Here is a 25,070-nt window from a genome sequence, read left to right as displayed (position 1 = left end):
TAAATGCTGTCATTGCTGCTTCCTGGACACCCCCCATGCTCCGTGCCGGGGCAGGAAAGGTCCGTCCATCATGTCAAACCCCGACAAAACGCGAGGTTTCTGGAGGAGCACAGGTGATCTGCACATACCTTGTGCTGCCGCACCAGCTCTGTCCTCCTTGCGCAGCCGCCACTGGGGTGGCACGGACAGGAGCAATGCGGGGTTGCAGACCTCAGGATAACTCCTCATCATTTTCCCCCTTTTCTTCTCCCTCCTTCTGGACACAACCCTGCATATAGACAAGGGGAAAGGCTGTGCTCCCTGTCCAAAATAACCCTGACCACCCCTGGCCATGGTGCTTCGGCATTTCCCAGCTGAGCTGGCCCCATACTGGTTCCCCAACCTGGTGGTCTTTCTGCTTGCAAAAAAAAGAGGAGGAGGGAGGAGCTTTGATGACAGCAAATGAAAGCCAGAATGTTGCCCCACTTGCCTTTTTGTTCTGGCCTGGCTGGCATGTCCTGCAGCCAAGAGAGGAGAAAGTACATCATGGGGTTTTAAGGGGATTACAGTGGCAAAATTTAACCAGCTCTAAAAACAACCAGAGTGCTGAAAATCCACTGGAAATGCTTTGGAACGACATCATATGAAGTGGCTGGAATTTGTAATCTGGGTGTACAGGGAGATGAGCTTAAGGGCTTTCTGTTTATTTGCAATGGGCCTCTGGACAATTAGCTGGGCTCTGTTCCCTGGCCCTGAGGGAGCAGGGCCCGGGATGCTCTGTGTGGCAGAGGCAGGGGACAGAGCTCGGCTGGCAGTGAGGTTGGGGTATGTGCCAGCCCCACTACAATAACAACCGGTCAGCTGTGTTTATTTAGGCCAGACAGCATTGTTATGTTAAAAAGAACTTAACAACAGGGTTCACCTCAAAGGTGTCCTGGGTTCCTGTTACAGCCGTTGGCTCCGACTGACTCCAGTGCTCAAGGTAAAACGCAGCAGCAGGACCTGCAACAACCCTGGGAGATGGAGATGCACACTGTGCACTGCTGGGCTTAGTAGCCTTGGCTCAGACCTGAGGGCACAGGCAAACTGGTGTGGTGAGCAGGCACCCCTGGGGTGACATGCCACGGGGCTGTGTTAGTGGGGAAAGGGCAGGTGCAAAGCCTTGCATCCTGGGAAAGCCTGGCAATGTTTCCTTGGCTCTCGTGGTGGTGCTTCTGGTCACATAAGGCAGCAAACTCAAAAGCCCAAGAGCCATTTCAAGGCAGTGACATTCTCTCAGAAAGGGTGACTGTTCTCAGATCAGCTCAAGGGTGGGCTGTCCCACAGGGTCTGGTCACAGGCACAAATCAGTCAACAGAGGTGTAGTTCCCCCCTCTCCCTCCCAAAATGAAAATTATGATGAGCATTGTTGTAAAAATGCTACATGTTTGACTGCATTGCAATTTGTTCTTGTCTTTGCTGATTGACAAGGTCCTTTGTCAGATGTTCTGGGCAAGGAAATGAAAACCAGCATCCTGAAAAGGCAGGGACATTGTTTCAGTTTTGTTCCATCTTTGTTTTCTTAGGAAGGAAATGTAAGGTTAGTATGTATGCCTTGGCTCATGTTGTAGTTTCCTATCTTTTTTTCTGTATGAGTCTGTATGGCCTGAAGTGCTGTGAGGGACAAGCTCAGGCTTGGGACCACCCATTTGGTGAGAGCTGGCTGTTCAAGCTGCTCTGAAGTGCAGCCCCGGGGAAGGACACTCAGCTCCGGGAAAGGGAGGAACAGCTGTGCTCTGGCTGCTCTCAGAAATGTGATGTGTCTAACTGACCCCGATTGTGTCTGTGTCTTCACTGTCCCCCAGGAATACCTAAGTACCACCCTTGCAGCCCTGCGCTCTAACCAGATCCTTACGCTGAAGGTTTGTGGGGACCTGTGTGACAGGACCTAGTTCTGATGCAAAGGGATGAGGATGCGGATCCAATATTGCACACTGCCTTCTAAAATTAGCTTCACGCTGGGGCACAGAGGAGACAGATCCTTTCTCTGCTTTTCTGTAAGCAGGATAATATTTCAGATATGCTCCAGCCAGGAGGAGCCAGGTGAAACCAGCTCAGCTGGACCTGGGTCGCTATACTGAGATGTCAGGAACATGTAGCATGGGACTGGGGAGATTTACAGCAACGTTCCCCTTGAGAAGATCAGTGAACGCTCTCCTGAGCTGTGGGGCCTGCTGTGCTGTCTCTTAGAAAGAGAAGGATTTCCTCTGGGAGAAGTCAGCCCTGCTGATTTTCCAGCAGTATTTTTCTGTTGTGGTAACGTGTGTCTGTCTGGGTCAGCACACTGGAACACAGCCTCCTGGTCACACTGCAATACTGGGTTCGCTTCACTTTGCAACAGGACTGGATCCTTGCTTTCACTGCAGACATGGAGGATGATGATTAAAGAAATTAAAGCACACTGCCTATGGATGCATATGGGTACTTTGGTGGGAGACCTGTGGCCACATCTCTCTGACCCAAGCGCACAGCTCACATGGGGAAACATTACACACAGGGACAGAGTTTTGTGCCTGAGCACAGAAAGCATCTTTCTCTTCTCCCTGCGTAAATCAAGAGCAGCTTCAATGGAAAACTGATAGGAACAGGAAAGTGGATCAGGCCAGAGGAGCATTCCTGGGCCTGGAGCCGTCACAGTGGGTGCCAGGCTGACACCAGCATGCATGCAAGTGGAAATTGGATACAGCAGAAGGATGAACAAATGCTCCTGAGCTTTAGTGCATTTGATTTCTGTGTGTCCGGGTCAGCTTTATGCCCTAAGGCAGCATTCCTGGCTATAAGCAGGCAGAGCCTGGTGGTACTGTTAAACAGGGAAAAGCAAAGCAGAGACTCCCAAGGCATACCATGCTCAGAAGCACCAAGGTCTAGTCTTTGCCCTTGACCATGATGGCTGTGTCTGTCCAGCTAAATGGACCATGCCAGGACCTTTTTGCTGGCCCTGATGACCCCAACTAGGCTCTCCCCACTCCCTTCCATACCCAGGGAAGGGTGAAGCCAAGAGATAGATACACCCTGTTTCTTGTAAGGGAAGATAGAAATAGGAGGCTGCACTTGGAAAACTTGGAGAAAATTCACATTTTGATAGTTGTGATAGTTCACAAATCTGATGATATGACATTAAGAGAAACAGTCCTCTTACTAGAGAGCTTAGCAGAGACAGAAAGGAGAAGTCTTGCAGTAAATACTGACTGATGAGAGCAGTGGAGCAGAGTCAACCCAGCCCCCCTGGGTAAGTTTTTTTTCTGAGCAGAGAAAATAGTAAAAGCTCGGTGTGGTGGAAGCACTGACTTGGTGCGTGGTCACCCTGCATCTGCCAGGGCTGAAACACAAGTCCCCCTGTGAGCAGTGCACAGCACAGAGGAGCTCAGAGGTCTGCTGCCAGGTACCCATGCTGTGGTGGTTTATTTTCATGGCAATATCTCTGTTCCCCTCTTCTCTGTTCTCTCCCTTGGCTGCTCTCTGACTCTCGGTGCCCTAATGGCCTCTTTTGCCCTGTGACCTTCTGGTTTGATCTTCTTCAGCTGTTGCCTCTCCTCAATTCAGTGCGGCTGGCTCCACCTCCGGTCATAAAGAGACGCACTTTCCAGGTAGACTTCTCCTCGTTGTTGCCTGTTTCTAAGTCTACCCCAATGTCTGCAATTAATCAGCTTGCTACCTGTCTTTCTTCCCCTACAGAGGGGTCTCCAAGAGGTTCAGACAGAGCTAAGAGACTTTCTTTGAAGCAGGGGAAAACTTTGATGTGATAATGTGGCTAAAAAAGAAATGCAGTAAAGCCAGCTTTTAAAACTCGAAGAAATGGACCATGAAACTGTTCTCAGGACTGTCAGCAGTCTCCTACCTGAAGGACTCAGTTTCTGCATATTCAATCTCCAGAAGAGGTTAGAAACCTCTTGCTGGAATGCAGCTAATATCTGTGAAACTTAACTGAGATGAATGAATAGGCAAATGCTTCTTCTAAGGGCTAGTCTAGTCCAAGACACTTGGGAAAATGTGTTTAAATAAGCTCTTGTAATAGTTTCATTAAATTGCATTAAATCTTTGAGTAAACACATTTATTTTGGTTTCCAGGGCCATAATTCATGTTTAGTTTTGTTTAGTTTGGGAATGATTTCATAAAATGAATTATGGACACATGAATAGGATAAGAGTGTCCATACTCAGAGTTCACGAAGCTTTTAATGAGCCCACTTAAAGCTCCCTTGTTCCTTTAGCTGGGATTAACTTTCCGGTGTGGACAAACCACTGTAATAATCCTGCTTAAGTGTGCTGGGCACCCTCTATTAAGTGGCTGGGTTCTGTCACCCCCCTGCCTCTCTAGACTGTCAGATCCTAGCAGGGAACTGCAGTCTGCAGCACGAGGTCCCTGGTCTTTGCCCAGCGCTGGCAAAATCTTGATCTTATCACTTGAGCCCATGGGTTCACTGCAGTTTTTATCAATTCAGCATTCTCACCACACAAAGCCCAGCGGTTTGTGCTGGTTGCCCTTCAAAGTGACAGTCTGGAGAGCCAGGCCAAGGACTGACCTCTTGGGAAGGCTTTGAAAGCTGGAGTTTGTATAGAGAATGAAGTGGGAAAATTGAATAGCTGCCCCGCGTCCTGTCATCAGCCAGGGCTGCAAATTCCCTCTATCCCCAGAGCACAACTTCACCGGAGAATTTTGCCATGATCCATTTTACCATTGCTGTATTCATTCCCTAAGTGCAACAAAGTGTAATCCACTCCAACAGATCTGCCAGCACCAGGCAATTCCAGGAGCCTGACATATGAATACCAGGAAAAAACGTGAGCCTGCAAAATAAATGTTAGCACCAGTGCCTGAGAGAGGAAAAAAATCCTACTGCTTCCTCTGAGCACATCAGCAAGAGTGCTTTGCCCCAGGTTTAGCAGAGCCATGGGCTGAGTGGAGACCTGTGTTAAGAGGCAGAACAAACATTGCATTGCTGAAGCACAATTAGGGTGGCTAGCTGGTGTTTAAAAGAACTGAGAAATAGCTCCACTCAACAGCTAAAAATATAGAGTGACATCTGGTTAAAATGACACCTGATCTCCAACTTACTGTATCCTCTTACTGTCCAGTTAGAGCTGTGGGGGTCTTTTTATGCTGAATGCACTAATAAGATTATAATGATGTGGTAATAACGCTTGGCGTGTTTAGGGATCTGCATGGACAGGCACTCGCCTACACAAAACAGGTTGTGTCCAAGGCAGCAATGGTGAGGCAATGCAATCAGGGGCTTGGGTGAGCTCCTTCCAGACACTCCCTACTCAGGGGAAGGGATCCTGCTCTCGCCATCCGCTGCTGGGATGCCAACATCCATCCCAGCTCCATATTCTGTTTTAGTGTCCTAAATGTGGAGTGTGGCCTGAGCTAACAGAGAGCATCTGAGGAGGGAGAGCCAAAAGGAGACAGGCAAAGCCCCCTGTGCTTTCCTTCATGCACACATAGTGTAGGTACTGTAAGATGTGATAAAAGGGAAATCTCTGAAGTTGGACTGAGAAGTCAGGACAGGGAGAAATCTAGAAATACACTCCAATGTCCTCTGAACCTCTTGTCTTCTCTTGATGCAAATTCCATCATAAATTTAAAAGATTGGATAGACCTGAGTGTGGAAGATAGAGGGGCCCAGGGGGAATCCTGTGACCCTTTACAAGGGTCACAGGGTGAGCTGAGATCCACTTACAAAATGGGGGAAAAAAATGGGCACCTTCCCTGCCCGGCCCAGCAGGCCTCCCAGCATGGGCTGTGGGTCAGGCAGCGAGGTGGCAAGGTTCTGATGAGGAGAAGGGTTATTGCTCCACACATGACTGAGCTTCCTGTGAGCCTGGCCTATGTGCTGGAAATTTTCTTTTAAATAGAACTCATGGCAGAAGGGATGAAATTCGCAGCTTATTACTTTAATTTATCATTCTAAATAAAGCAAACATCCCTGTATCTGCATGTTTTCCCGAAGGCAGCCAAGATAAACAGCACACTTGTTAGGAACACATGCAAGGGACAAATTTTGTGCATTCTCCTGCTCTCACAAAAGTGCGTGAGAGCAGAGTTAGTTTTATCCAGCAGCCTTGTACAGGGGATAAACACAGCAGAGACTCAATTGCACATCCACTGATTTGTCATAGGAAAATTACCGCATTTGAGTTCTTCCTGTGGATCTACGAAGAAGAATTTTTCAAATTTAGATTGAGTCACTGGCAGTAGGATGTTATGATATTTTATCTATGTGGGGGAGATTGGGGGGGGGGAGCCCATGAGACTAAGAGCTTAGCGTGGGTGCCACCGTGCCTTAGGAGTTTGCTGGATTCATCAATTATAGATCAGCAGTCTGGTATTCAAATGTGGCGGTTCCAACCCACTGTCTCCTCAGCGCTGCTTGGTACCAGGTCCAGGTCCTCGGGGCCAGATGACATTGCTGAGGCATGAGTACAGCCACTGAATGGCTACTGAGGGGCCTGGGGAGGAACCAGCTGAAATGGCTTCGTTTCAGAGAGCTTAAAATGGCAGGTGGCTCTGCATGCACTAGCTTGTTAAATCTTACAAAAACAGGCTCTGCCTGGCATCCATAGGCCTGTTTTGGGCTGGCTCCAGAAATGCCATGATGATCATGTTATTTTCTTCTGGTTTTGTGGCATTTCTACTTTTGGACCTTGGCAAAACAATAGGAGTTTTGTCCAACAAATATAGCACAGGGTAAAAAATAGGCTGAGGTGAGACACTGTGGCTCTTCCTGGAAGTGCCACTGTGGTCATGGGAGGCTTTGCTTCACACATGACTGTCAAGTGCTTTGGAAGGCCTCCTGGAGAAGTTGAGGAGAGACTGGTCCTTGACATATAAATTGTACTTGACTGACTCACAAAGAAGAGGATCTCTGGACTGCTCAGTCATCTGTAGATCCCTTTTAAAGAGACCTCAGACAAAGTGGTCTCAGACGTCTTTGCAAATGGTAGGGTACTGGCTCCTGTTGGCCAGGCAGCATGGCCATCCCCAGCAGGGCTCTGCCTCACCCTTGGAAAGCTCTCCTGGCACTAACCTGAGACTTGCTTCTACTTCTTCTGCTTCATCCAGGCTGACCTGACTTGGGCCCTTGGGGTGGTGGTGTGAAGGGTTTGTTCTGTCTGCTGATAACCTCTTGTTTTAACAAACCTCAGGGTGAACAAGGACAAGCAGGGATCCAAGGTCCCCCAGGGCCACCTGGCCCCCCAGGGCCCACGGGACCGGCTGGACCCAAAGGAACCCCAGGACAGCCCGGGCCAATTGGGCCGCCTGTAAGTCCAATTAGAAAAAAGCCTTCTGCTCCCTCTTTCCCTAGGGTGCAGGCAGTTTCCTCTGTCTTTTGTTGCCTCTTCTGAAGCCGGGATAGCCACGGATGGATTTTCAGGGGATGCCGATGTGTGGGTAGAAAGAAGTTCCCAGGAAGGAGGGGGAGCGGGAGGGAAAGCAGAGGTGTGTGCCCTGCACAGTTGCTATCTGGACATGCTCCTGTGAGCAGGTGACCCCAGGCCCATTTCTTCTTTCTCAGCCTCTGCAGATGGTTACAGGGAGGAAGTAACATGTGGGGTGTAATTATCCTGCTCACAGCAGAAACCTGTCTGATAAGAATCCTTGAGAGCCCTTTGAAGTCCTGCTCCCGTCCTGTTTGCAGTCTGGTATCAAGCAACCAAGAAGGGTGAAATCAGAAGTAGCATTTAAAAAAATTCCATTGCTAAATGGCCAGGGACAGAGCAGAAAATCCTGCTAATGCACTTCTCTCTCTTGCAACAGGGCAGAGCAGGAGAACCTGGGAAGCCTGGCAGAGATGGAAAGGTGGGTACCAGAAAACAGCTCCATTCCTGGGAGCTATGGGGAAGAACATGGCATGCTGGCCCAGCAACGACTGCATCATGAAAGGAGTTTCCATCTCCAAGAGGTCTTCAAGGCCTGCTAGCAGGACAAGCAAGTCTTGTCCCCAGGGCAAAGGCACCTCTCCACACACAGAGTAGGGGTCAAGTGTTGTGCAAGCATTCTCATCTGTCTTTGTGCTCTAAGGAGCTGAAGATGTGATGATTAAACATTTGATTTGCTGTAAACAGGTAACACCAAGGGCGGCATAGGCATCAGTGTGTATATCCTTCCCTCTAATCACAACAGCAAGGCAGCTCCTGTACTGATATTTTGTTTATTTATATTTACATAAACACATATCCAGTATATTCCCCAGTTCCTATCAGGTAAATTGTTTGGTTATTTCTCATTAAAAAACACAAGTGGTTTGTTTGTTAATATATTCTCTCTGTTTAGCTTGTCAGAGGAAGCTGCAAAAGCCTGATTTATTCCAGAGCTGCACAGTGGACTGGGAACAAGCAAAGCCAGAGAAACAAAATATTCTGGAGCATAATACATGAGGCAAAGCAGCTTTTCAGTCTCCAGATTCAATGAGACTAGGCCTGAGGGACTGGAGTGTTATAGGCATGAATTGATTTGAAAGTGTGGGTGAAGATAGTGTTCATCTACATGAAGAATAGATTGGATATGTTTGAGTTTACAAGTGCCAAACATCTCTGAAGGGACATTTCAAACCACAGCAGTCAACATTGCTCTGCAGTCCGTGTAATTGCAGTCCACTGTCTATATTTACCAACTCCAGTGTCTATTTTGATTCTATTGACAGGGCTTACCGGGGCCTCCTGGACCAAAGGTGAGATGTCTGGCCTCACTTTGAGGTAGAAAGGTGATAAAGGGAGAGGTAGATGCTGCTGGAGAGGAGAGATGTGTGTATTTTAGTGGGTGGTTGAGGGGAAAAAGAGGTTATACCGAATAGCTGAGAAAGATTCTAACCCAGCTCAGTATTGCCTCTGGGGCCCTGTCCATGTGCTGACTCATGGGTTTTGTCCAGGCGACATGTCTGAGTTGCATCTTGACTGAGCAAGGCACGCCTCATCAGCCCCTCTTGCAAAATTTTTTGCCACACACAGCTTTATTGGCTTCTTCCACTCTCAAAGCATTTACTAGCGCTTCAGGAGCTGATTTTGCAATGCTATTGTTAACTCCACCACAGTTTCCCATTTATTCACTTGCCAAAATGCAAAGGGGGGGGGGGGGGAGAGAGGGGGGTGTTGTTGTTGTTTTTCAGCTGCAACCACCCACTCCCCTTTGTTTTTATTTGTGATACTTAGGGTGAGGAGATAGGAGCTGCAGAGCTGGGGCACAGTGCTGGCATGAATTATCCAGCTGCCAGTCCTTATTGTGCCTTGCCTTCTAGGGTTTGGTCCAGTGCAGGTAACAGTGACTCATAGGTCTGAAGGCTCAGGGACTTGGTGGAGTCACCCCCAGAGGGTGCCCTTTCATCCCAGCATCTCCCTGGGGAAAAGAGCAGGGATTTGTCAGAGAAGGGATTTATCCTTCTCAGGCCTAACCTCACTTTCTTTTGTCCTTTTGCAGGGAGACCCTGGGATTCAGGGATACCCTGGCAGGAAGGTAAGAAGGGGAGCTCCAGTGTTGTTAGATGAATTAAGCTGCACTGATACCTTGCAGGACTGCAGCTGCAAATCTGTGGGCTCCGCTGGAGTCTGCTCTGAGCTTTGCTCCCACCGGACATGGGGCTGCAACAGGCCCACAGATCCCCTGCCATCACCTGTGTAAGGAGAGGATGGGCCCAGAAATACCTTAACTGTCCGGTAGATATGGTACAGACATCTCCCTGTCTGTGTGCGTCTCTACACCTACTTCCAGGCTTAAATACACCTCTTGTGCCTCCAGACATGAGCAGGAGGCTAGGAAAGGACAAACCCCTGGCCCATGTATTGCTCTCTCTTGAATAAAGCAGGAAAGAGTTGATCCTGCTCCTGGTTAAAAGGCAGGAGCTGGCATTTCTGTCAGGTCTGCAGCAGCAGACAATTAACAGCAGCATTGTAAACACAGAAGGTGTAATGAAGAAACAGAAAGACAGGGGAAAGACAGAGAAGATCAAAGGGAGAGAGGGAATGAAGAGGTAGAGATGTCAGCTGGGGAAGGTGAGGCACCCAGCCGGAAGAAGTCCTGTGTCCGGTGTTATCTCCACATTGCTTTATGGGTGCTCTGTGAGCAAAATGGCAACACCTGAGAGGTTTTCAATTAGTTCTGTATAAACTGAGAAGTTTTTGTTTTGTCGGGAAGTGGAAATTATAGCCCCCATGGACCACAGCCCACTCCTGCAGACAGGCACAATTTATCGTCTCTTCTTCCAGGGAACTGTTGGTTTTTCCATTAAGAGCCCATCCTGTCCTGTGTGCGCTGGGCAGGGGGCTCTCAGCACGCAGGAGCTGTGAGGGGGTCCCTGTGGTGACCTTGCAGTGAGGGCCTCTCTGATGAGCTCTTCTGACACCGAACAACTTGTCTGGCTGATTTACTTAAACAAACAAAGAGTCTGCACTGATCCGGGAGGAATAAGCCCAAGGTTGTGACCTTTCTCTGGGAAAGGTGAGAGGAATGGATGAAAATAGGGGAGAAGATACTCCTTGGTGAGAGTGTTGGGGGAAAGGGAAAAGAGGGCAAAGAGCTGAGTGAAGATGATACCTCTGTTATGATGTAGGCTCTCTCTTCAATTCATACATTTCACACCGTGAGTGTCTTTCCTGATGCATAAGAGTGCTCCTCTCCCAGAGAGACTGGGGCCGTAGGTTGGTGTGTGGTAGGCACCTCTGTGTGGGACACCCCTTTCACATTTTGCCAACCTTTCAGGCAACCCACAGGCTCCTTTTCTTGCTGCTCACTGTTCTTCCTGTTTTCTTTCTTCTCTTCCTCAGGGTGAGGTGGGCGAGTCAGGCCTGCCTGGTGCGCCCGGCCTCCCTGGACCTACTGGCCCCAAGGTAACCCTTAAACCCAGTCCTGGGGGCTATCTCCCACCTCTAAGGGGTACAAGAGCTTGGAGACATACTAAAGGAATATGCAGAGTCAGGGGCTGGAGGTAGTTTTCTAGACCCTGGTATGAGCCACGTACGCAGAAATATTCGCTCTTGTGTAAGGGGCCTGGGCAATTTTTGGCCAGAGCAATTCCCCGCTGTTCTGAAACAGGGCCAGGCCCCTTTTAAAGAACAAAACTGACCCAGCCTTTAGATGCTTTTGCATTAATGCTGGGAGAATGAGGTTATTATGGTCCGTGAAACAGTTTGATGGTTTGTCTACACCCAAACCATGCTGGAAAGCATTAGTAGGAGTGACCTCCAGCATCCACTGCAGCCATGTAAACTTCCTGGCATTCCTAGGGAGGGGTGGGCTGCAGCCAGTGTTCAGCCTGGTGCCATGTTAGGAAGAGCCAGTTAGCAAAAGCCTAAGGTTTGGTTCATCACACACTCCCTCCTTCAGCTACTTTCTCTTTGGCTTCTGCTACTTTTCTCTTTGGATTTTTCTGCTTGCTCGATTTGTGTCTATGTTCACTGTCCTCTTTCTCTATTTCCTCCCTCTCTGTTCTTCGCTGGGCAGGGTGAAAAAGGGGACACTGGCATAAAGGTAGGCATGAGAAATACAGTTTTCTACCACAGTAGACCATCTGGGAGATACTGCTCCTTGGGCTGATGGGTTGTAAGAGGAAGTTGGGTCTGAGGCAGCCCTGTGGGGTATTTAATGGAGTACACATCTGTGCTCTGATTAACCACAGACAGACACTCCTAGCTCAGGCAATAAAAGCAGCCTTTATCCATTTGGTGGAATTTGATTCTTACCAAAGGCATTTCTCTGACTATGAAGCTTGCTAATGATTTGTTACATCTCTCCATTTGATGGGCTGGGCTGGGGTTTCCTCATAAAATCTGGTTAGCTGACGCAACAAATCCACTCAAACTCTGCAACTCAGGCTGAGGTTTGGCACCAGAATTTTCTGTTTCTGGACACTATGCCCAGATGTTATCTGACTGAAATTGACTGCATCCATATATTCAAAGTATATTACTCAATATAGACTGTGCTTAAATCATTACAACATTGACAACTGTTCATGACAGTTGGAATATACTGTGTCATGCCATACGTTTTAAACATTGGGGAAAAGACTGGTCCTCTAATATTTTGAAAGGCATTAACAGTGACACATACATTTCAAATATTTAGCATGTGGCATGCATCTGATTTATCATGCAGCATATACACTTTTTATATCTTTTCCATCTGGGTGGATGACTATTTGAAGGCAGAAAAGTCCACTTCAGAACTTAACATGGATGCGTTATGTCAAGTTTAAAGGGAATGCAGGCTTTGGGTTATGGGTTGAATAGAGCATCAGTGACTGTCCTCCTGCAAGGAAACAATACTTCCTCAGAAACCCTGCGGTGCATAAAGAAGTCCAAAGGTTCCCCCATGTCTTCATATCAGTGTGATTCTGTCAAGCACAGAGGAATAGTTTCTGATTTGTGCTAGTGTATGTGTTTCGGGGGCTGGGAGTTTGTTCACTGGTGTCTCAACAGCCAGGTGTTCTCCCATTGAGCTGAACTAGAGGACTGAAATTGGGAGCGTGGCCTGGAAGGAGGAGCTGCATTCCACCCTTGCTTATAGCCCCACATTTCACTACAAGCAGACACCTGCTCTTCTTGCACCCATGTCCAGGGACTCATCAGCCCTTGATCTGGGCTCTGCCAAAGGGGTATTTTCCAGGTCTTCCAGTGCTGTCTCAAGGTCACTCGTGGGAGAGCCTTCCCTGTTCTGTGTTAGAGAGCCATGACTCAGGGCAACCCTGGAGACATCGTTTCACTTCTTGGGCTCTTATTCATCCCACTTCATAAAGAGTGGAGATGAAACTTGCCATGCTTTTTGTGGAAATAAATTGTGGCTTTACCGGGTCAGCTCCCCAATCCCATAGCAGCCTCCTCTTTCAGGCAGAGGCTCCATTTATTATTGTCAGGATCACTTTACTTTTGACTTCCTTTCTTCTTTGCTCAGAGGAATTGCAAGGGAAGTACAGAGGTACCCCTAAATCAGCAGCCAGACATCACCCAGTAGCACCTCCTGGACATCTGCACAGCGCACACATTTGTTGTCTTTGGAAATTGTTTCTTCCTGTGTTCCTCCCTCCTAGGAGGATTACTTTAGACTCTGTAAGGCTTTTGACACTTCCACCTTTGGATCCAATTACCTGAGCTAGATTTTACCATCTCTCAGTTTTAAGGAGCCCAGGTCAAACACTAGGATTCATAGTTTAGCTGTAGAGACCCATTTTGCATAGCACACCTCTGCTTTTGCTGTCAGGAAGAACATTTCAGGCCTGAAGAGGTTTCTGTTTTCACACAGATGTCTTGTTCACTTAATAACATCTCCTCACCCAGTGACAGATGTAGCACAACATAGACTTTATCAGTTATTGTCTTCTGTGGCCACCATTTTTACTTTGATCATATTGAGACCTTCATCTGTGTCCCATGAAGCTCATTAGACAACTAGTAAGTGTGATCACCTGGGTCATTTTGAGTAAGCATTTGATTTGCTGCCTCCCCCCCCCAGCCTAGCCATCACATTTAGTTTTACTGACAGTTTTCATTGGAAGGTCCTTAGGGTGAGGGGTTTTGTCATGCCTGAAGCAAAGAGCAATAAAGAAGCTGCCCAGAGCCTTGCTTAATGAGCCCCTCACAATCTGCCTTCCATGGCAAGAAGCAGAAGAGGATCTTGTTTTTAACTGGCAGCCTGTACCCAGCCCTACTAATGAGTGGTTTGGCATGGGGCATGCTCTGTTTTGATAGGCACCAAGTAGGTATAAAGCTGCTCACAAAAGTTGTAGGGAGGGGTGATGGATTTGTCTGTGAACCCTAAGTCTTTTGAGTAATGTGGTGGTATTTTCTAAATTATCTTGGGAATGGTGGGAGATGGTGCAGACCACCTTCCAGGGGGCCTGTACTGGCATTTTGCCTTTCATATCCACACCTGGTGATGTTTCCTAGCTTCTGGCTTGGCTGCACCATTCTGTTTCTGGCTTGATGGTCTGCTGCTGCCTGGCTATGGAAATTTGTGGACCCCTTTCTAGTTCCAAAGGGCACAGGGGGATCAAAAAGGCATCAGCCCAGTGGATATTTACTGTGCTACACAGCCTTCAAATATAGAAGGTTTTAGAGATGTTCTTGAACGTTTTTTGCTGTTCATTCTTTGGTTTGGCTTTTGGGATTCTTACTGCTCTTTAATGGTTCAGTGTTGTTTGTTGCTCCTGCCCTTTAACTAGCCCCAGTGCCTGTGGGATCCTGCTGGTGCTGGTGGGGGCTCTGCAGGTGAGCTGAAGCCATAGGAAAATATTGGGTGATGTGGTTGCTCTGTAACTTGCTCCCTGTAAGGGGCTACTTTGCTCTTTCTTACTCGGGTGGTTTTGCTGTTGTAGGGCTAAATAATTAAACAGCTCTTCAGGCAAGCAGTTTCTTCCAGGAAAGTCTCTGGGATGGGAAATTGCTTTCCCATGCTGGGCTGCTCTGCAGCGAAGCGTGGGTTCCTCCCAGCAGAAAGCATTGGCTGTGTCCTAGGTCTGATTTAAGAATAAAACCAGGGAGTGCAGTTGGGCTGGAGGGTCTGAGAGTGGTTCCCTCTTCTTCAGTAGAAAGCATTCATAATTATTACTTTTTCTTGTGGCTGAAAATAGCCTAGTTAAGAATCTGGCATAGGGCAGGAGGTGGCTGCAGTACCTTGGTCATGTGTATTCTTGTACTAGACAGCACTTTACAAAATACAGCTCATGGGATGTCAAATTACAAAAAGTGCCCTTAAAATAAGCATATACCTGTATCCCTGCTAAACTGTCCTTCTAAGCAAGGACTAAACACCCAGACCAAAATAGCAGTAGTAAGCAGGCTGTCTAAAGAGGGTTTATTTTCCTTTTATCACCGGGTAAAATTTGGGGTAACAATGCAAGGTAGCCCTGGGGTTCTCTGTTTCTCCAGATGTTTGTTCATACTGCAGTCACTGAGTGACTCCCTCATTACAGAATCCCAGGGCAGGGGATATTCCCAGGATATGGAAGCTGTTCCTGTTGCCAGTACTGTTGCTGGGTCAGTCCTGCTGTATGCAGCAGGTTTGAAATGTCCCACTGGTAGGAAAAGGCCCTGGCTGAGGCAGTCAGCTTGGTGAGAGTCAGGAAAAGGGTTGTGCCCCATGTAAACCCAGAGATCTTATCACCTGGGTGCTCCTCATGGAGCCCTGGGAGGACTCATGTTGTGTCTCCTGCTGTCTTTCTCTGTGTTTCTTGCTCTGCTTCCAGGGGGAGAGAGGCATGCCAGGGCTGCCAGGAAGACATGGCACTAAGGTACCTTGTGAACAGTGGAGTGATGCTTGTCTGCCTGATCTCACCCGTTCCACTCGACTGTCCCTGATGTGACAGCATCACCTGGATTTGTGTGTGTGTGTCTGTTAGACAGTGATTATCCTCAGCTGAATTTGTTCTGCTTCTAAATTGCAAAATAAAAGGGCCTAATTTATGAAGGAGATGGTGGGGCAAGAAGTGTTCTACAATGCAAATGGCATGCCCAGTCTGGTGCTATCTTGCAACATCAGGATTTTAATGCTTTATGCTAGCCAGAGTGGCCAATTGCCAATGTTTCTAGGGAGTTGGTGTTTTGGAAAGGGGTTCCCAAGTGATGGCCTCTACCTTCAGGGCTGTGTGCTAGCCTCCTGCCATCAGTGGGGTTATGCACGTGTGAACCTGGACTAATGCAGCAATGAATCAGGGTCAGCGTGTGAGAAAGCCTGCATGTGTGTGCATTGCAGTTTTAGGATAAACACCAGAAAATAACATCCTCTGTATTTGCTGCCATTTAAAGAGTGAGGAACAGGCATCCCAGATGCATTGTGAAGGCCTAACTCAAGCCACTTGCTGCATGTAATCCCTTTCATGACTTGTCCATATTTGCTAAAACCTACTGACCCCTGAGATGATCTGGAATGCTTTTTTTTCCCCCCATTTATTGCGTAGAATCCCTGATCTCCATCTTCTGTCCTTGTGTTTTTTAGCTTTGTCCCTGATTTCTGTTTCAGAAAGCTGAGAGGTATGATCCTGCTGCTCTCTGGCTCCCCACTCCTTGTTTGAACTTTTCCAAGCTCTTTTCAATTTGAACTTGGCTCCCAGTTCTCCTCTCTGCCTCCAGTGCTACATCCCAACCCTTCTCATTCCCTATCTTCTAACACCACTATGCCTCCTCCCCACTCCTTAGACCATTATTATCCCTCATATTTGCTTTTGTAACTGGACCTTTTCACCAGGACCTAACTAATACTAACACAGGGCATACAGAGATTTCAGAGCAAAGGCTTGATAGGGAAGACCTGCTTTTTGTGTCAGTGTTGTTGAGGAAAATGTGATTGTCCCTGTGGGAGCAGCTGCCTCCTGGGGTTTTGAAGCACCTGTCTCAGATTGCAGGGCAGGCTGGACTCATGGTCTGTCTCATGTGGCTTGCTCTCTGCTGCAGAATGACTCCTGGATTGCAGTGCTTGGAAGTCTTTTTTTTTCCCTAAGGTGGTGGGCTTCAGAGCTCTCTTCAGAACATTTTACCGCAGGGTTTGTTTTCTGTGATAAAAACAGAATTAGGGGAAACAGCTAGACTGAGGCTCTGGGGTATGAGCTGGCCTTTCTTGGGATGCTTGAGTTGATTTACCTGAGATCAAGCACTGAACTGAGTGTTGAGTCCTCTGTCTTTGCATTCCTCAGTTACTTGACACTGTTCTGCTTGTTGGCCTTTGATTCACTTCACACAGGACTAAAACTGGCAAAGGGGGTGGTAATCTGTTTGTCTGGAGTGGTTGTGCTGGTAATGTCTGCCTTTGGAGGAGCTTTCTGGAAAGCAGAGCCACTGCCATAGGTGAACGACCCACGCAGGGAAGGAGGATGCGTGCTGTGTGGTGCTGCAGCATTACTTCTGAGTTTTGGAAAGGAAAAGATGTGGAATTTGGTTTTTAAGTTCCACCTGGCTGGTACTGTTTGGTTTTGGTTTGTTTGTTATTTTTTTTTTTTAAGTTTGTGTTCGGTTCCGTTCAAACAAGGTGTTTCTGTCTTATCTCTCTTTCAGGGTGCTCCTGGGACGGCCGCCGCAGGGATGAAGGTCAGTTTGACACCGCACTGGCTTCAGTACCGCACGTTTTTTAAGAGCAAGGGCTGGAGCTCCTGGACCACAAGGCTCAGGAAAATGGTCACACAGCTCCCACTAATGGGGAGTGTCAGAACTGCTGTTGCTCTTGGCAGAGAAAGCAGACCCGTCTCCAGCAGCACCATTGCTCCTTCGCACCTCTCTGGGCAAAGACATCGGTGAAGCAGCGATAACTCCGCAGCGGCCTCCGGATGGCAACAGAGTGAAGGGCCAGGCGTAGATTTAAGGGGCTAGAAGTTACTCTGGGGATCCAAGATACGAAATGAAACAACAAGCTGTTGCCTTGATTTGGTCAAGCTGCCAGGAAAAAAGACAGAAAGAAAGAAGTTATCTCCAGGGCTGGTGGGGAGGGTTTTCCTTCTTGATGCCACAGTGGTCCCACATCAACACATCTACCCTAGATGCATCCACAGCTGTGCTCTGGTCTTGTACACACAGAGCTAGGAGCTGGCAAATCGCTTAATGCCAGTGGATGAGTCTTGTCATACCATGCTGTCTGGTATCTAACAAGCCTTCTCTTGAAATACTGCGAGGTGGTTCCCTCACTTTCATAAAAGCCTTGTGTCTGAGGCTTGCTGGTTTCTTGCAGCAGCCTAGGAGCTGGCTAACGAAGATCAAACAAGCTCCAGACACAAATAATAACATGCAATTAGAGCATCCTCATGCCCTTACTTAAAAGCCCAAGGCCTACATAGGTGAATGTTCAGTCTTCCCCTCTCATAGCTCTAAGAGGTTTTGTACTTTTGCCTTCTGGTTTTTCACCTTATTTTCCTATCTTTTTCTCACTAGGGTGAGCCTGGGACTCCAGGAGAAAAGGTATTCTCAGAATGCTTTGCTCTGAGCCTGCACTTCTGGTTTGTTTGTGTGATTTATGTCCCCTCCCAGAGAAGCTGAGAGACCTGAGGAACAGCTCTGTACTTCCAGTGCCCAAATGCAGCACCTGCCAGTTTAAGCAAAACGGTTGTAGCACACTGTGATGCCAAGTGAGAGAGGGACTGTACTGCAAATAGACTCCTTCCCTCCTGCCCATGTCTGTGTTGATAGGAATACCCTCCAGACACCTTCCTCCTTTTCTTCCTACTCCACAAAATATGCACACAGCACACTTTGCTTAGCAATTGTTTCTTCTCCTCCTTCCCTTGTCCCCTCCTGCTTCCCAGTACTTCTGTGTCCACCAGAAGTCTTCCCATGTTTCTGCCAGTTCCTGCTCTGTCATGCACTGTACAACCTGCCCTGCACAGTGTAGCATGACCTGGTTTGAGTTCCCGTGGTGGGCACAGAACAAGAATACCTCATCACTCCATCCCTGAGCAGCTGGCTGAGTTTCTGAACAGCTGGCTCCTCTTGTTTGAGGCTGGCTGGGTTGTGTTACAGCATGTGGCAGCCATGTAACAGACACATTCTCTGTCTCTTTTCTTCCCCACGAAGGGAGAACCTGGAGTCCCAGGGAGGATGGGCCCACCAGGTTTGCCAGGGAAGAGGGGACAGCGGGTAGGACATTGTGTGTTTGGGCTTGGTGTCCTGGCAGTGCTGTGCTGTGCGCCCTGTGAGCAGGAGCTGATGGGAGCCTGCTTTGCCCTGCGTTGTCGTGCTTGCAGGGGATTATGTGTCCTTTTCTGGCTCTTGCCCCCCCTCCTTGGTGAAGTGTGTTTGCATGTTCCTGCTTGGAGTATGGGGCACTGCAGGCAGGGCAGTGTGAGATGCCTGGGATGTAGTCTTGTCCTGGGAACGACTAAGGACAGTGCTACATCTTTTGACTCCAGAAATAACACCCTGAACGTGGATTTAGTAATCTGACCTCCCTCCTCAAGAGATCCTCTGCATCATTCAAGCAGCACAGGATGTTTTCAGTAGCCCTTATGGGCATGTGTACTGACAACGAGTCTTTGAATGCAAAGTAGAATGCCAAAAGCTGAGCAAGGCAGAATGAGGCATTCATAGATGCCTGGGAAAGGATTAGAGGTTATATTTATACAAAAAACCCAGAGGCCAAACCTTTTCTTTGGACATGAGGTCCTGCAAATGTTTTTCTTCTTTCTGGGGAGAGAAGCATTAATTTATGGCAGTAATTTGCATGCTCTTGTCAGGGAAGGAATGATGGGTGGGGGCTTTACAGGTGGCTGGAAGCCAAATTACCTTAGCCAAATTAGAGAAAGGGGTCACTGCACTATAGAATTGCCTAAAAAAAACCCCAAGATTGCTGCTTGTTAATTATTTTCCATGAAGTGACCAGTTTATGTCTGTTCCTGGAGCACTGATGCAAGTTCCCTGCACGTCAGATGTGTACCCTAGAGCTCTGATGAGACAAGGGTGCAGCACCAGCTCCCGTGGGCAATGGCATGGCCACCAACACAACCACTTTGGTAGCCTTACTGATCCAGGGTGCTGCTGTTGTAGAGAGAGCTAGGCACCTGGTGGGGCTTCTTTGTAATATGTACAAGTTGATAAGTCTTGTTACAAGTCACAAGTTGATAAGTGAGGGTTGCAGGCAAGAGCAATGATGCATTTGAAACATCTCTTCACAGTAACAGAAACCTCTGATACCATTCTGTCATCCCATCATGCAGACTTTCAAACAGGCCACTATAGCTCAAAACCATGGGATTTAACAGCTCTATGGAATGGGCTGACTAGAACTTAAATGTAAAGATCAGTAACTGAGCTTCAGTGTTCAAAAGATGGCCCAGATGTCATGGTGAACTAAGCAAAGTCACTTCACCAAGTGAATGCTGGATGTCCTCCATTTCTCGCTGCCCTGTGGCATCCTCCATGCACCATGGTACCTTCTTGCACAGCTCACACTGTGCTCACACTCACAGCCTTGCTCTCAAAGCATCATATCTGGGGTTTTCCACCCTCATCTTCTGTCTCTGCCATTTTTGTCACTCCTGTTTTCACTGTTTTTCACCACCAGTGTGTGCCACAGAGCCTGGCTGCAAACTGAGCCACTGCACTGCTTTTTTGAGGAGCGTGATGAGACTGGGATTGGGAGTTAGGGAACAGGAGAAGAAAACATCTTGGGAGAGGTGTGGGAGTGTTGGTCATGGCATCTTTGACAAGGAAAAGAAGTCTAATTCACTTTGTAATGAGGGGGTGTGAAAACTGGAGTGGACTCAAGCAGTGAACAGGTTCAGTGAAGAGAAAGAGCTGAACTCTATCAGGGCACTCCAAGTAAGATCTGCCCTGGTGTCAGTTTCTCTGTGTATATGGACTAGGGAGAGCCTGTGCTGAAGGACTGACAGGGAAAAGGGTTTAGCAGACTGGAGTGATCCTGGATCACTGTCCCACTCACCTTCCTTTGGAGAGAAATGGCAGTGATGTGCATAGTCAAAAATGCAGGAGAAAGTGTTCACTGTCCTGAGGAGGTTCTTCTAGAGGATGCCTTGTCTATGTCTAAAGTAAAGTCCCTTGGGGAAGGAGAAGAGGCTTTGAAACCAGGAGCAGCTCATTCTTTGGCTGCTGCTCCAGGACAGGGAACCTGCAGAGTCAGCCTCAGCCATGTCTGTTTTGCCAACAGGGTGAGAAGGGACGAGCTGGTGACCCCGGGCTTCCTGGGCTCCCTGGCATGAAGGTTTGTATCTTCTCTGATTTTTTTTTTTTTTTGGGGGGGGGGGTAGGGGAGGGAGAAGAAGGTCACCCTTATCCCCTTTCCTTCCTCCCTCCTGTGCCAGCTGTGCACAGTTCTTGCACTATTTTTAGGTCACTTTCACAGCATTCAGCAGCATGGATGTTGGAGTAAGCAGCCCCAGCAAGGGGACTGACAGAGTCACACAAAGGGGGCTTTTTTTTATTTTTTTTTTTAGTGAGGAATTGTGTTTCTTCATGCATTGAGGGGGGAGGCTCTGGTCCTGGGAACATGACCAGGGAATCATGTTCCAGTTTAAAAGCATAAACTCATACATAAGGTGGCATTTCAGCCTCCCTCCCTCTCCAAAATTCACATGTGAAGAGGAGATGGGCTTTCTGGGAGCTGCACTGCTGTGCTCTGGATTGGAAGAACAGTCTTGTTCTTGGAGAGACCCAGAGCAGGTCAGCTAAAGCTATGCTCTGAAACTGAAGCTTTTTCCCTTGTGCTCCAAGCTGTGCATAGCAATCACATCTGTCAAGTCAGGCTTACAGAGGATCCTTTTCCTTTGGGAAAGGGAACAGGGCACTTAATGGCATTGGCCATATCAAGAAAGGATGAGGGTGTAAAGGTGGTGCAAACGGAGCTTTCCTGTAGCTGCTCTTGTGTCTGCTTTGTGACAAGGATGTGATCTGCAGGGCTGACTATCTGACTGATGACCACAGCTCCAAAGGGACACTTGCCAAAAGAAGCCATCATCAGGTGGTTTTATCAGCTCCGTTTCAGCAGTAGAAGAAAACAGTTGTGTTCAGACTGCAGGCTGGGGATGAGGTCTGTCTGTCTGCAGGAAGATCTGTATATCCCTGGGGAGTAAGGGCTGAGCAGCAGCAGTGCAGGGGTGAGGATAGCTGTAATGGATGGCAACGCTTCAGGAGGAGCTCCCAGGCAGGACTCTGTTGGCCTGGTTCCTGGGCAACTGGTAGCCAGGAGTCCAGCTGATGGACCTTGTCTAGGTCCCATTTTTCTAAGCCAACAGTTTTGTAAATGAAGTTATGGAGATGGAGAGACCGAGCTGTAATGTATACTTTGTTCTTCCTCACAAACAGGGAGAGAAGGGAAATACTGAGAATGCCCTGGTGGGAGGTAAAGGAGAACCTGGTCCTCCAGGTCTGCCTGGACCCCCTGGACCAAAAGTGAGTGCTTTTTCCTCTGTGAGTTGTGTGTTGGGAGGGACTGTGCCTGGCACAAGGGTGTAGGAAGGGCCAAAAGTTGCATTCATCTGTGCCTACCTCTGATTACCTGCTGAAGGGATATCAGGGTATCTTAGTGCTTTTGTTGTAAATGCTGAGAGTGAGAGAACTTGTGAAATGTGTTTCTGGGAGGAAAATTCCCTCCTTGTGCTCCAATACTTTCTCTCCAGGCTCTGTGAGAAGCCAGCCACAGCCTCCAGTCCCTGGGGTACCTGAGGCAGGGAAGGCAGAATGGAGGCTCTCTACCCCTACATTTTCTACCTCCTCAAGGAGAAGGATCACTAAAATCCTATCTCAGATGTCCTTGGAATAGCCCTCCCGTGCACTTACTTTGGGTCTGAATGGGGTGCTTTCCTTCACACTGAATATTCCTTCCCCAGTGGGTAGAAGAGAAGGGCACTTGGTGTGAAGTCAGGCAGGAGCTTTGGGTATTTCAAGAAAGGGGCACAGCAGAGCTACCTAGCTGGGACAGTTCTTCCTCCTGGAAATGTAAAACCAATCATGGAGTCACACCCCATGTGACAAAACAAATCCATCCCTTTCCCTTTCTCTTTCAGGGAGAAGCTGGTGACATTGGCCGTCCTGGTGCTGCAGGCTCACCAGGGGAAAAGGTACAGAGAGCTTCTTCACAACCCAGCTCCAGGTTCAGTAGATGCAAATTTGTACAAAACATGGCTGAAAAGGAGCAATTTAAAACTAAGCTGTCTATTCCCAGACTGTTTCAGAGGACTTGTAGAGAACAAGGATTCCTGGAGCTCAAACAAGTGAAGCAGCCAGGCTTTGCTAACAGTGTGTTCTTGTTACAGGGGGAACCTGGTTCACCGGGAGACCAGGGACCCATGGGCCCAAGGGTAGGTGTCCCTTCACTAACACTTAAAGAGTTTTGGCCTCTCAAAGGGGTATGAAGATACCTCACTGACAGGCTGGGCCCTCTCTTTCTTGACACATACTCTCACTATTATTGAAAGTGCTTATAGCTGGGCAATGGCTAAGTTTGAGACAGCCATTTCTCCACTCTATACCCTTATCAGAAGACACTGCTGCCTTAGGGGAAAAGTCTTCTGATCCACCTTGGGGGGAATGCTGGGTTCATTTGTACTCAGTTTGAACTCAGGCTTCTGGCATATCAGCAATGGGCAGCAGGAGGGTGTTTGATACGTGCCCAAGTCTGAAAGCCAAGGCAGGCAACCCAAGTCCTGGGTTCTGCCCTCAACTTCACCACTTAAAGGCCTGCCAGCTTTGATCATGTCACAGTGATCTGGGCTTGTCTGGCTGCACTGCTGTAGTGTTTTATTTGTAAAATGTGCTTTAGGGGCTTTGTTTAATAAATGAAAAACTGGAGTCTCATGAAACAGGCTGCTCTGAGACCCCTTCTTCAGGGTGAATCACAGCTCTGAGTACCCCATGGAAAGGGCAATCCCCAAGCCCTGGCTAAAGAACTGGTATTTTGCAGGGCCCCAAAGGAGAGCCTGGGAAGGATGAGATTATGGACTATGATGGTAACATCAGTGAAGCTCTCCAGGTGAGCAGCTGCCCTCCTGTGTGGTGAGTGCTGGGTGCTTTCCTGTTTCCCAGGGGATGCAGACAACTGGGAACAAAGTAGAACAAACTACCCTCAGGAAAAAGCTTAGTTTTCAAGTGGCTGTTTTCCTTTTTGATTTCATTCTTTTTTTACTTTTATTCTTTTACTTTTTTTTTTTTTTTTTTCCTAGGAAATACGAACTTTGGCTTTGATGGTGAGTTCTTTGCTTTGCTGTGTGGTATTAAGCAAGTAGCCATATGTTCTTCCTAAGCAGATGGCCTGACAATTTAGGTGCAGCTAAAACATTTGGCCTTTGCTATTGGTAGCTAAAGTTGGGGCAGCTGACAGCTGAAGGAAGAGCTCATCTTGCCTTCTGATCGAGGCACTTAAATTCTAATCAAGCCCTTTATTTCTCTGCTTTAAGAGGTAATGCATGCTGCTCAGAAGGGGCAGGGAAGAGCAAGGGGGGGCTGACCAAAACAGAGAAAAAGGAGGCCTTGACTGCCTTGTGCAAAAGCTTATGCTGGCAGTCTGTGGGGGATGCTTCCAGTGGTGGGAGGGGATGATGTAATTTCACCATTAATAAGTATAATTTGACATAAGTCCTGTACAAAACTCCTCATTTAAAACACCAGTGACTACAAGCCCTTTGAAGACAGAGGCAAAGTAATTATTTTGAGCTGAAATAAAGGAAAAAGTGTCCCTGTATTTTGCTTCTCAGGACAAGAAACCTGGTTAGGAAAAAAAAAAAAAGTTTAAAACGCCAAGTGACAGAGCAGCACAAAATGGGAGTACATAGCATCACTTGCTAGGCCAAGCTGCTCCCTTGGTCTCCTTTAAGTGGTAATTGCCAAATGTGATGAGGAAATCTCAAAAGACTGGTGCTGTTTAGCACTGTTTAAGTTGTGCTTGATGTATCACTAGTACAGTGTTTCCTGTGGTCTATATTCTAAAAACATACTTCTGTAGATGGGAAGGGAAAACCTTGTTAAGTTCACTTCAATTTCAGGAACAGAAAACTGTGGTCACTTTCATTCTCTTCCATGAGAATGCAAAGAAATACACATCTACAGCTCCCTCTGGACTGTCCTGCTGCTCATTCAGGACTTCATTGCTTAGTGTCCCAAGCAAATTCAAGTTCCTGGGAAAATTCCCCTGTGATTTCCCCTTAAGCTCAGGCAAGCTGTTTGGTTTCAAAACATGAAAATAAAAGCCCTGTTGATAATCTGAAAACAAATTTTTCTTTATCTAGGGACCCCCGGGACTCCCGGGTGTGGCTGGACCTCCAGGGCTACCAGGACAGAAGGTATTTGCTCAGCTCAGCACTTCCAGAGCTAAGGGAAACAGAGTGGTCCAGGCAGAATTCTCCACAACTCTCCCCAGTGCTTCTATTCTTCTCATCCAGTGTTATCAGACTGCCCCACTGGCCTCTACCACTCCTCCTCATGCACAATAAATATCCTGTAAATCTCTTTTCCCACAATGATAATGCTTTATCTTAAAGATGAAGAATCTTTTCTACTTGCCCCACACCCCATTCCCCCCCACCTTCTTTAGGAAGCAGCTTATGGGAACTGAGCTCTGTGTGGGAATTGTGTTGGTTGGGGACTATGTTACAGCACTGGGGCCATGAACTGTCTGTCAGGATAAATAAGGCTGGGGT

The 25,070-nt window shown here is 47.8% G+C and overlaps 1 protein-coding gene across 15 annotated transcripts in view; it reads left to right on the top strand.

The window, feature by feature from the left end:
- COL13A1 (collagen type XIII alpha 1 chain) overlaps nt 1-25,070 on the top strand; it is a 64,838-nt gene that overhangs the window by 16,061 nt on the left and 23,707 nt on the right. For 8 of the 15 annotated variants that reach the window (XM_071748999.1, XM_071749007.1, XM_071749001.1 and 5 more), the window contains 16 exons: nt 3,540-3,605; nt 7,165-7,281; nt 7,778-7,819; nt 8,664-8,690; nt 9,434-9,469; nt 10,777-10,839; nt 16,993-17,025; nt 17,860-17,886; nt 18,499-18,561; nt 20,588-20,641; nt 21,742-21,828; nt 22,443-22,496; nt 22,692-22,736; nt 23,339-23,407; nt 23,598-23,621; nt 24,660-24,713. In XM_071748999.1, the coding sequence (XP_071605100.1) occupies nt 3,540-3,605; nt 7,165-7,281; nt 7,778-7,819; nt 8,664-8,690; nt 9,434-9,469; nt 10,777-10,839; nt 16,993-17,025; nt 17,860-17,886; nt 18,499-18,561; nt 20,588-20,641; nt 21,742-21,828; nt 22,443-22,496; nt 22,692-22,736; nt 23,339-23,407; nt 23,598-23,621; nt 24,660-24,713 (861 nt within the window). Of the gene's footprint in view, nt 1-1,823; nt 1,881-3,539; nt 3,606-7,164; nt 7,282-7,777; nt 7,820-8,663; nt 8,691-9,433; nt 9,470-10,776; nt 10,840-15,191; nt 15,237-16,992; nt 17,026-17,859; nt 17,887-18,498; nt 18,562-20,587; nt 20,642-21,741; nt 21,829-22,442; nt 22,497-22,691; nt 22,737-23,338; nt 23,408-23,597; nt 23,622-24,659; nt 24,714-25,070 lie in introns of all 15 variants that reach the window. The other 7 variants (XM_071749003.1, XM_071749009.1, XM_071748998.1 and 4 more) reach the window with 6 other exon arrangements.

Source organism: Heliangelus exortis, chromosome 7, assembly GCF_036169615.1.
Source record: "Heliangelus exortis chromosome 7, bHelExo1.hap1, whole genome shotgun sequence".
NCBI classification, from domain to species: domain Eukaryota; kingdom Metazoa; phylum Chordata; class Aves; order Apodiformes; family Trochilidae; genus Heliangelus; species Heliangelus exortis.
This window is presented reverse-complemented; position numbering and strand designations above follow the sequence as displayed.